The 12,682-nt window shown below is 38.0% G+C and overlaps 1 protein-coding gene across 3 annotated transcripts in view; it reads right to left on the bottom strand.

The window, feature by feature from the left end:
- CEP162 (centrosomal protein 162) overlaps nucleotides 1-12,682 on the bottom strand; it is a 108,969-nt gene that overhangs the window by 53,410 nt on the left and 42,877 nt on the right. For all 3 annotated transcript variants that reach the window (XM_047760495.1, XM_047760476.1, XM_047760485.1), the window contains exons 12-14: nucleotides 9,807-10,089; nucleotides 8,690-8,951; nucleotides 213-346 (exon numbers count right to left, since the gene is read on the bottom strand). In XM_047760495.1, the coding sequence (XP_047616451.1) occupies nucleotides 213-346; nucleotides 8,690-8,951; nucleotides 9,807-10,089 (679 nt within the window). The remainder of the gene's footprint in view (nucleotides 1-212; nucleotides 347-8,689; nucleotides 8,952-9,806; nucleotides 10,090-12,682) is intronic.

Below are 12,682 nucleotides of genomic sequence, written 5' to 3' on the forward strand. Positions count from 1 at the left end.
ATGGTTAGGAAAAACACCACCACCACAAACATACAAAAATTACATGGTTAATAATATTCTACTATACAAGACCAATATATGTTCAAATAAGAGTGAATGCTACCCAATGCAAAAGAGATTTCATATATTTCATTATTCATAATTTAGTTTCAATACATAATTATAGAACATAAAAAAACTTAATGAATATTATTTTGAACTTCAATACTTACATTCCGAAACTGAACACAGCAATCAGATTCTGTGGGGCCTTCAGATTTCTCAGGAGGAGCCAGACAACTTTCAATTTGGGGAGATGGTTTACCCAAAGCTGCAGGCTTGATGAGTTTTGTTCCAGATAAGATTTCTAAATAATGTAAACAATGGGTAAAAGCACCACAAATACAAACTTAACTTGAGTGTGTATTCAACAATTATGTAACAGAAAGTACTAATAAATCAGAATATGAAGTTAAATGAGGATCTCAATAGTCTGATGCCTAACAAATACTGCAATGCAGGTGTTTCACTCAACTCAGAACTCCTGGCCATGATCAACATTCTCCTCAATTTGACACAGAAGGCTAACAGAGCTAAATAAAAGAGAGGAGAATGCAGCCTGGGATTTCAGGTTTTACAACTTCTTTTTTTTTTTGTCTTTTGGCCATTTCTTGGGCCGCTCCCGCGGCATATGGAGGTTCCCAGGCTAGGGGTCTAATCCGAGCTGTAGCTGCCAGCCTGTGCCAGAGCCACAGCAACTCGGGATCCGAGTCACTTCTGCAACCTACACCACAGCTCACTGCAACGCCGGATCGTTAACCCACTGAGCAAGGGCAGGGATCAAACCCGCAACCTCATGGTTCCTAGTTGGATTCATTAACCACTGTGCCACGACGGGAACTCCATTATAACTTCTAAAAAAATTAATCTTTTAAATGTTCACAGCAATAAAATATCTAAATGATCAAAGAGCAGACGATAACTTTACAATTCATTTTCATCAGATTAAGTGTGCTTTCGAAGCACATTTTGTATATCAAGATATAGTATATTAAGATACAGTATCACTGGAATAATAAAAATTACATGGAGACTATAACAACTAGTTTAAATTTGATTAAAAAATGATAATATGGCTATAATACCTTGAAAATATATGATAAAAAATGTGACAAATGTGTACTCTAGTCAAATTTTCAGCTTTTAAAGTACCTTGCAAATCCCAAAGCAGTGGAAGTATTCTAAGGTCTATGCATTATTCAGTTAATAATAAAAAAAAAAATTAAGGGAAATAGCTAGAAGAGATCTTAAAGCTTCAAATACTACAGATTCTGAATTGAATCCTCAGTAAACATTTATCTGACTGCCTTAGAGGTAAATGAAGAATTCCAAATTTATATATTTAACATAATTTCTTCAAGATGCTAACTTTTTATCTTTTGTCTTTTCAGGACTGTGCCCGCAGCATATGGAGGTTCCCAGGCTAGGGGTTCCAATCAGACTTACAGCTGCCAGTCTATACCACAGCCATAGCAATGCAGCATCCAAGTCCTACACCACAGCTCATCCTTAACACCAGATCCTTAACCCACTGAGCGAAGCCAGGGATCGAACCTGCAACCTCATGGTTCCTAGTCGGATTTGTTTCTGCTGTGCCATGAAGGGAACTCCGAAGATGCTAACTTTTTAAATGCAAAGGTTACATTTTCATTAAGGTGAAATACATGGTTATCAAAGATTTGGAAATATAGAAAAGTCAAAGGAGAAACAAGTTCCCAGTAGCACCTCACCCCAAGATTTCCTTGTCATCTTTGCAGGCATATGGGGGTATTCCCTTATAGAGTAGTTAATTGGACTGTTTGATATAGAAGCTTTTCTGGAGAAATTTCTTAAAGCATTCATAAAGGAGCTGTTTGAGTCATTGTAAAAGCAGGCATCAATCCTTCCAGGTCACTGGAGATCCATTAACATGGCCAGAGAATGGTGCGTGATCTGCTAGCACAGTGATTCTCCCTAGGACATGGCAGCCAAGAGTGTGGAAGGTGGTTCGTGCTCAAGCTGCAGTTAGCCAATGCTCTTGTACTGGAATTCTCCCTTCCCCTGAGATCTTAATTGTGGTTATATTTGCAGTAATAGATGGATGGTATCGTTCCCTTTTATACATGGAAGAGAACTTGCTTGAATATAAAATTCAAACATGAAAACACTGCAGAATTTGTAACCCTTCTTGAAAAAATACAATGGATTGAGAAAATTCAGTTGAATAAGAAATAACCCAATCAAAATAATTCCAGAATGCAGAAGCGATGTTCTAAGGGACTGGTGAAAAGCACTCTGGCTCTTAATAACTAGAACCAAGGTCCACATTCAAACCTGAAGGGAATTACATTTGCTAGAGAAGATATAATAAATACATCTTGAATGAGGAAGACTGCAAAAATGGGTCAGAAGCATGCAAGTGGGGGTTTTCCTATCTCAGATTTCACAGAAAAGAAAACTGATAACGTATAAAACAGAAACGTGTAGTTAAAAACAACAAGGTTGTGGCAGCCTTTCAGAAGTTTTCATAATCTGCTTTCTGAAAGGGAGCTTTGGGGATATACTATTTCTTAGGATGAAGTTTCTTTTTCTTCTTACAGATTTAAGTAAAACTAAATCTAATATTTTATTTTAAGAAGAACTAAAGTGTAATCCATGCTTATAAAATGTTTTGTCCATGGGTCCACATGCCTGCCCTTCTCTGTCCTTCCCGCTCTCACCCTCACTTCCTTCTGTCTGAATAAGAACACACATTTGAGAAGCATGGAATGGGGCTCACCCAGTGTGACAGTTGTTTCTGGTTAAATTATTGCTTTCTTTTTACTCTTCTCTATTTTTGATTTAAATAATAAGCAACTACTCCTTTTGTGACAATAAAGTTATTAGTCTAAAAATAAAAATACCACAGTGAATAGCCAAAGAAAATTAATTTAGAATAAAAAGGAAAGCCACCACATGGCAGACATGACTAGCTACCAATCTCCTCTTCCTATTAACAGAAATCTAATTCTGCCTGGGATATCATTGTGCCACTTAAAAACACCCACCACCCTGGACTCCACACAACTGGGGGGCGGGGGGTGGGGAACACAGGAGCAAAGTTCTGACCAGGAAGTTGAAAGCAAAAGTTTCCAACATGGGGCTTCCAGAAAAGTGACTACTTCTTCTGATTAGGAAGCTGCTGAGTTAACTGGGATGGACATTTTACCTTTCAGCTCTCCTTCCGACACGCCTTGAGGCTGTGGAGCCACCTTGTGACAAAGAAGACAAATGTCACTGACTAAGGATTTTGCAGCAGGAAAGAAGGGGTCTGCTTCCTTGCATAGCTGCACCAGCTCTGAACTGACTAGTCCTGGCTGCTTGGTTACATGAAAAGAGAAGCCTTTTAACTGCGTGAGCGACCGTCATTGGGCTTCTTTTTCATTGTAACCAAAGTTGATCCCAAGTGAAGTCTTTAAACACTTATCTCTGTCTCAGAGACCCAACCTGGGACAAGTAACAACCATCCCAAAGGGATTCCAGTTCTCTGGAATACAACTAAAGTCACTCCAGGCAATTTTCCAATAAAAAGACAGAGATAAAAAAATCATACTTAATAGATAGTCTAATGAGAAAAAGTAGCTCAGGATAAAAACAGCCCACCATGGTTCATTATTGTACTTTCAATTCTAGTGATGTGTTTTATCTTTGGTTTGATAGTCACAAACACTATGAAATTTTGAAATAGGGAAAAATACTCATAAAGCTACTGTTGCCTTCATCTATCAACCTCTATAGAATCCTCTCATTTCTTTTCCACCTACTGCGACATTACTTCTGCCTTCACTCTTAGTAATTTCCATATTCACACAGAACATTCCTTCAACCCTGTACACATCTCCTCTCCGCCCCGGCTGCTCTCTCTCCTACTGATTCGCTAAGTCTTTTTTTACTACCAGTAATGCCCTCATTGTGGAATCTCAATCTTAGGCATTTGCTCTTTTTTTTTTTGTCTTTTTGCTATTTCTTGGGCAGCTCCCGCGGCATATGGAGGTTCCCAGGCTAGGGGTCTAATCGGAGCTGTAGCTGCCAGCCTACGCCAGAGCCACAGTAACGCAAGATCCGAGCCGCGTCTGCGACCTACACCACAGCTCACGGCAACGCCGGATCGTTAACCCACTGAGCAAGGGCAGGGATCGAACCCGCAACCTCATGGTTCCTAGTCGGATTCGTTAACCACTGCGCCATGACGGGAACTCCTGGCATTTACTCTTTATCGACCCTACCTTCTATCTCATGCCCTTGGTACTCAGATTCCCACAATCCTTTGGCCCCAATGGAACTCACTTTATGGGTCTGCCTGTTTCATACTGTACATATACCCTCAATGTCTTTTTTTCCTTCATGACTCAACTTAGCTTCCACATACCCTGATAGCCCCCTTCTTGCTCCTCTCTCAGTTCACTGCACTCATTTGGCCAAAAATACTCTTCTTGATAAATGCAGCTACACAACTATGCAACACCTGCAACTGTTGCAACTGTGCAGCAGAACGTGGCTGTGCATATACATGTGCACATGTGCACACACACACAAACCCTGCCTGGTCTCAACTAATATTCAGTCACTAACTTCAGGTAGATGCTTCCTGCTCTTTGTGGTCTAATTTTCCTCTTTTACATCTTCTCTCCTCCAACACCCCTGCCCCACCCTCAGTCTACTTCATCACATTACCGTTTACTTCTCAGAGAAAAAGGAAGCAGCCAGAGGAAATCATTCCGTTCTCTCACTGTTTCTACCCACCTACCAGTACCTGCACCCACCTCTTCCCCACCCTATCTGCTATCTCATCGATGAACTGTCCATGGTCCTCTCCAAAGCCAACCCTTCCAGCGTAAGCTAGATCCCATTATAGTTCCTCTACTCAAGGACAAGGCTCTAATAATTCTCCCCTCTACTTTCTTCAATTAAAGACAAAACAAAGGCTGTTCCTGACTCCACTTCCATGCCGGCAACTGCTATTTTTCTCCCCTAGCTTTTACACCCTTTTGTCCAGGGTGGTTTATAACTTGAAGTATCTAATTCCACTCATATTCCTATGCGATTTGCCTTTCACAGACACATATCCATGGAAACTGCCTGTCGAATACTGATGGCCTCTTTTAAAGGCCAGCTGTCGGTCTCCATCTTTCTTTCCCTCTTAGCAGCAACTGATAGGGCAGATCTGTTCTCCTATATACACTTTCTTCACTCGCTTTCAGGACCCCACATACTCAGGTTTCCTCCAACCTTACTCTGCCTTCTTTGCAGGTTACTCCTCTTGCTCCCGACATCCTAAGGTTAGCATGCCTGGAACTCAGGCTCTGGTTTGCTTTTTGTCTCTAGATATGCTCTTTTGACAACCTTAGTCAATCTCAAGAGAATGTTATGCTTAGTGAAATAAGCTAGAGAAAGACAAATACTATATATCACTCATATATAGAATCTAAAAAATAAAAGTGAATGTATATACAAGACAGAAAAAGGTATAGAAAACAAACTTGTGGTTATCAAGGGAGCAGGTAACAAATTAGGTATATAGGATTCACAGATAAAAACTACCATATATGTAATAGCTAAGCAACAAGGGTTTGGGATATATACACACAAACACACAAATATATAATATTCCATTATAAGTTATTATAAGATATTGGGTATAATTTCCTTTGTTTTATATATATATAAATGACAATTATATATATATACATATATATATAAAACAAAGGAAATTATACCCAATATCTTATAATAACCTATAATGGGATATAATCTGCAAAAAACCCAATTCATTATGTTATATACTGAAATTAACACAATACTGTAAATCAACTATACTTCAACTAAAAAAAAAAACCCCATGGCTTCAAAAAATTCGTCTTTAACAACATCTGATAGCTACAGTCCACACTTTCCTCTTAACTCTAGACACTTATATCTAACTGCCTCCTTGTCTTCTCCACTTACATGTAGAACAGACATCTCAAAACCATCCCCAATAACTGAACTCCTGGTCTTCTCTCCACCTCTAAATCTACACTACCTCAGCCTTCCCCATCCCATGGAAAGTAACTTCATTCTTCTAGCTATTTGAGCCAAAAACTCTGCCATCATCCATGACTCCTCTCTCACAACCCCAAGCCAATCCTCTAGACTTTCGATCCTATTTTTTAAATATACCTGTATGCAATGGCTTCTTTGAGGATACACTGGTTTGAGCCTCATCAGTCTTAGCCTGCGTTTCTAACATCACTTCCTAACTGGTCTCTGTGCTTCTTCCTATGCCCTCTATGGCATGTGAATACACTTGTATGTGGATGGTCTATAACACATCAGAGAATTCTGTCTAAAGGATAAGTCAGACGAACTCACTCCCATGCTTAAAACTTTGCAGCAGCTCACCTTTCCACACTAAGAGTGAAAGCTTTAGTCTTTAAAATGCCCTAGAAAAGCCTCTATGTGTCTGTCCTGTGACTTTCTGATCTCATCTTCTCCTACCCTCTACCCACTCTGCTCCGGCTATACGGGCTCCCATGCTTGCTCATTAATATGCCAGCTATTCTTGCCTGCTCCAGGATTTTGCACTGGCTGATTCATTTTTCTGGAATATGCTGCCCCAAGATATCCACACAGACAATTCCTTTGCCTCTTCCATGTCTTTGTTCAAATGGTTCTCTCTTAACAAGGCCTACTCTACTTTAAATTTTTCCTTAGCATATAACATTTACTTATTTCTTATGGTTATTGTTAAAAGTTGTTATCTCCTCATCAGATGAAAGTTCCACACAATGGGAGAGGAAAGGTATCTTTGCCTATTGTCTTCCAATGTATCTCAAAGGCCTCTAACAGTGCCTGGACCAAGGTCGGTGCTCAAAAAATGTATGTTATATGAATGGATTTGGATATACTTAAAAATGTTAGAGGTTAATTTATCTAAAATAAATACAATCAAGTAAATAATATTAAAAACAGAATTTCATTTTCTTGTTCCCAAAAGTTCAGAATGAATACTTCTAAACCATTAATGAAAAATTTTCACATTCCTCTTGCTGATTCTAAAATTTTGGAAATGCTTCAAATGTTTTTCTTAACATTAAGCATAGATCCAATGGGTCATTATTAGTGACAATGTACACATGACATCATACAAGCAGATGTTCTACAGAAAAGTAAAAGGAAATAAGAGAACACAAGAGACTTCTTAGGGGACGGGATAGGGGTCCTGATGTTAAGAACAAGAGGAAAGGATGCTTGTGTTAAGCCGGCAGAATCCTACTCCTTTCTCTCCATAATAGCCAACCTGTTGCTATAGGGAATACACACCAATATAGACGGAGAAGTGAGTCTTTAATGCCAACAAGTTTTAAACATAGTCCAAGTGGTCTTGGAATGGATATCTAGGGGGAAGGGAAGGGAGTCACTTTAAGCTGGAAGGGTATTTTCCAGTGAGGGTGGTTCTCCTCTGACAACTAACACCAGGTAACAGTGATGAAATTGGTCATCTATTCAATTTTTTTTTTCATCTTTGGTCTTTTTATAGGGCCGCACCCATGGCATATGGAGGTTCCCAGGCTAGGTGTCTAATTGGAGGTATAGCTGCCGGCCTACACCAGAGCCACAGCAATGCCAGATCCGAGCCACGTCTGTGACCTACACCACGGCTCACGACAACGCTGGATCCTTAACCCACTGAGTAAGGCCAGGGATCGAACCTGCAACCTCATGGTTCCTAGTTGTATTTGTTTCAGCTGCGCCACGACGGGAACTCCCACCTGCTCAATTTAATCACAAAGATTCTTGCTCTATTGCTTGTCCTTCTCCACTGAAGTCTAAAGGCAACAGAAATTTTTGCCTGTCTTGAACATTTCTATTTCTTTACTAGCTGCATGGGCTTCTAAGTGGAAAATTACCCTTTTCCTACTGCCAACAGAAATGACTACATTAGGAAATAACATGAGAGGTACTGTGGCAGATATAAGTATGCACTCTATGACATATAAAACATCTGACTCTTCAAGTCTATACTGAACATACACTTCTCTCTGTATCAGCCTTCATCTGTACATTGCCATTTGCATTCTGAATTGACAGCTCTTCTCTGGCAAACATTACGGATGAGGAGGGGTTTGACTCTCCCATCTTATATTCACTTCTCACACTTTCTAGGGCTCTTTCAGGGTAACTTAGATCTAATGATGGAAAACCTCCTGAACTCAACTGAATTAATCTTTCAGAAATGGAATGCATTACCCGATCATTAATTTTTTTTTTTTGGTCTTTTTGCCATTTCTTGGACTGCTCCTGCGCCATATGGAGGTTCCCAGGCTAGGGGTCTAATCGGAGCTGTAGCCACTGCCTACGCCAGAGCCACAGCAACGCAGGATCCGAGCCGCGTCTGCGACCTACACCACAGCTCACGGCAACACCGGATCGTTAACCCACTGAGCAAGGGCAGGGACCGAACCCGCAACCTCATGGTTCCTAGTCGGATTCGTTAACCACTGCGCCACGACGGGAACTCCCCCGATCATTAATTTTTTAAAATGTATATGGGAAGTCCATAGGAGAGAAGGAAACAGGGAAAGTAAAGAACAAGGAAAAGAAAATAATATACTATGTGTAGAGAATTCTCTTATGAAAAGTCTATGGTTACCTTTTTTCCTAGCTTGATTTGAGGTAGGAATGGATCTCAAGTTTTTGCTTTTCATAATGTCCTTTGAGGTTTTCTTTTCAAGGTTAGAAAATGTCTTGCATGGTGAACTGGGTTTGCCGTAGCCTGAGCTCCGAACTGATGCATATAATCCACTCTGGGGTTTTCTTTTAAATAAAGGAGGTGCACTTCTGGCCTTCTTGTATGGCAGCTGTCTACCAATTACAGCCCCTTCTTCTCCAGAACTGACCTGAGATTGAGAAGTCTGTGCACAAGTACAAACTCTTTAGCACTTCTATAAAGTTCAACTACAGATGTAAATTAAGATTTAACAAATGCATAGTGATTACAAAAGAACATAGTTCGTAGAGAAGGCAAATCACTACAGTAAAGTTCTCTAAGTCATCAAATTTCGGTATTTTGAAACATGTCTTTGAAGTTAGGAGTAAAACAAAGCAAAATAATAAAACAAAATAAGCTTGCTAGAAAGCAAGACAAGTAATTACTAGAACGAATATGGAGGAGAGTAGGGAAGAACATGTTTTGAAATTACAGAAAATCTTATCTTCTTTTTCCTCCACATTTTGCAAGACAAAATTTATTAGTACCGTGCCTTATGCCATAAGGAACTGGAGATAGTTTATGGTAAACACACAACTCAAAACTGTAAAATAAACATATAATATTCTGTGTAAACAGAATAAATCAAGGACAGAAAAAAGGAACAGTGAAAAATAGGTTTCCCAACAGCTGCTAACAGCATGCATATGAAATGCCAACTTACGTCCTTCTGCAGAATAGACTACTGGAAAGATTGAATGAAAAGCACTAGAATGATGAATATACTTTATTTTCTTATGCTACTCAAATTCTGGACTATGTTTACAAAAAAAAAAAATGAAAATGTAAAGAATGACTTCTAAAAGAAAGCTAATGCTAAGGTGGTATTTTTAAATTTGGGGACTACAGGGTGTTGGAATAGATGCTGCTCACAAACACCCAGATTCTATGTGGAAGTCAGTATGTTATCAATCCCACTAACTTAAGAAGCACATACTTATCAACTGTAGTCATATAACTTTAAAAATATGTCCAATCAGTTTAAATGATAAACACTTACTTTATTTATTTTGTCATCCTGAGGTAATAACGATGGAGCAACAGATATTTTTTTCTTCAAAATATCAAGATACATTTTATCTATTTGTTCTTCCACCGTATTTACTCTTGCACCGTTGTTTCCTGTACCTTCATCTGTGGCCATTTGTAAAACTACATTTTCTTCATTTTTGTCCAAAAATTGGCTCACATTTTGTGGTTCTTGAGATGTAACATTTGGGTCCATCTTCAGGGGTAAAGGGCTAATAAATTCGATTTCTTTATTCTCAGTCAATTTCTTATAGCTATAGAAAAATACGGGACACAGAGATGAACATTTTACGACTCCTCAAATATCAGTGTTACTAATGTATATAAGATCTATTCATACTATTAATATCTATACTACTAAATATATTTAACATTAATATATTATTATAATATGTAATTTACAAATTTATTATATATTTAATATTTGTGACTATTCAGATTGGGTCATTAATGTTAAATATATTATTTAAAATTCTGGTTAACCAAATATTACTCATAGAATCACATAATTGCTTTAAATGTCATATAAGGATTTTAATGCAGTATAATTTAAGGGACTTCATGGTTGACTCTGACACCTACTTCAAAGGAAAGCCAAACCAAACAAGACTGAGATTGCTTTTGTGTAGGAAAAATAAAAAAAGAATTTCTAAATGGCTTTTCTGTAACATGCTTTTATCCATATTATCTTATCAGGTCAACATACATTGGAGGCAGGAAAAACATTTTATACATTTCTAGAAGAAACCAAAGAAGTAACCAAAATTTATGTTAATAAGGTAAAAAATATGAATATTAAAGGCATAAATTTCATCAAAGCATAGGAAAATTTTAAAGTAAGATAAGGAAATCAGAGTTCCCACTGTGAAGAATCCAACTGCAGTGGCTCAGGTTGCTGCAAAGGCACAGGTTAGATACTTGGCCTGGCACAGTGGGTTAAAGGATCTGGCATTGTTGCAGCTGTGGTGTAGGTCACAGCCGCAGCTGATTTGACCTTTAGTCCAGGAACTTCCATATGCCTCAAGTGCGGCCATTAAAAAAAAAAGAGAGAGAGAGAAAGAAAAGGAAGGAAGAAAATCACTAGGATCTTGAAATAAAATAATTTCTAGGGTTTAAAACTTAAATGCAATGTAACATTTCAAACCATTAGATTTTTAAAATATTATAAATGTGGTTAGATACCAGAATATCTTGGGAGCTCCAAAACTACGGCTATTGACATTTTCAAATTACTTAATCATAGTCAATAAGATCATTTAATTTTGTAATTTATAAAGTAAAATTAAAAGAAAGTTTAAATGTATCGAAATTCCACTTTAAGGCTTGCATTTTTGTTTTATATTTAAGAACAATTTCCATACTCTAAGTTCCTAAACTTTCTCTAAAAGTTTTAAACTTTTCCTTTGTTTTTACATTTAAATCTTCAATCCATCCAAAATAGATTTTTGTATGATGAAGGCATCTGATTTTATTTTTCCCATACACATAGTAAATTGTCCCACTGCTGAAATTACTGAATTATTCTGCAATGCCGTCCTGTCATCTATCAGATGTCATGTGTGTAGGATACCTGAGTAGCCAGGCCCTCTGTTCTTTTCCACTGGTCTATTTGTCTAACCTTTTGTAACATCAAACTGTCTTACTATCTGATGGGGCAAGTCCCTGCATCTTGTCATGCTTTTTGAGAAGTTACTTAGCTATTCAAGCCCCTTGCATTTTCATTTTAGAAGCAGCCTGTCAATAAGATGCCATAATGAGTGGAGACAAACTGAAAATGGGGCAAAGTTATCTGAAAACTAAAAAGATTTGGTGTGCAGAATATACAAAGAACTTAGAGAAACAAAGTAGAAAACACCACCGTGGTCACCACGTGCAAGCAGCCTAGTAGAAAAAGATCTGAACACACACACATACACGCTAAGCATGCAATTTGGAGGTGAGGAAATACAAATGGTCAAAAAGCATACAAGGAGTTCCCACTGGGTACAATGGGTTAAGGATCCAACCTCAGTGGCTCAGGTCTCTGTGGAAGTGCTGCTTCGATTCCTGGCCCCATGCAGTGGGTTAAAGGATCCAGACTATTCCAAATTATTTCCAGAGAGAAAGAGCTCCATGTTCCATTTGCCATTTAGTTCCAAGGATCAAGGAGGTGGTATGGTAGAGTGCACAGAGCAGTGTTAAACCCAGACAGCTATGAGTTCAAACATGGATTCTGTTTCTGTCTGAGAGCCCATGGTTAATTCACTTCACCTTTCTGACCTCAGTTTTATTATGTGGTAAGTGGAAAAAATGATAGAACGTACCTCTAAGTGTTGTCAAGTACCTTATATGAAATAAAGCAAAGAAGGAGTTTTTAAAAAAAAAAAAGAAAGTTAAAGAAGCTACCTTTTTCATATAAGGTAGACTGGCTTCTTAACAACTGTTAGAAATTATGAATCATTAGAAAATATAGCAGTTCTTTTTTTTTTTTTTTTTGGTCCTTTTAAGGCCGAATTGGAGACATACAGAATTATCATGTAAGCAATAAATAAATTTCAAGGATTATTTGTTACAGTACCTAGGATTACTTAAACTACAGTTTGCAGAAAAAATATTTGATAAGTGTTCTAACATTTATACTACTGTCATTTCTATAATTATTGTTACGCCTTTAATGTAAGTATACTTGTTTTTGGCTTTTAAACACAAATGTAAAAAATCCCTATTTAGAATTCACATTACTAAGATGGTGCCATCTATGCCAACAAAAACATAGATATGTAAGAAGTCTTTTCAGTAACACTAGCATAGCCCCAAATAGAAATGATAAGTGAGCACAATGCTTTTTAAAAATACTAACTAGCACTG

The sequence above is a fragment of the Phacochoerus africanus genome, chromosome 2, assembly GCF_016906955.1.
Source record: "Phacochoerus africanus isolate WHEZ1 chromosome 2, ROS_Pafr_v1, whole genome shotgun sequence".
Classification (NCBI taxonomy): domain Eukaryota; kingdom Metazoa; phylum Chordata; class Mammalia; order Artiodactyla; family Suidae; genus Phacochoerus; species Phacochoerus africanus.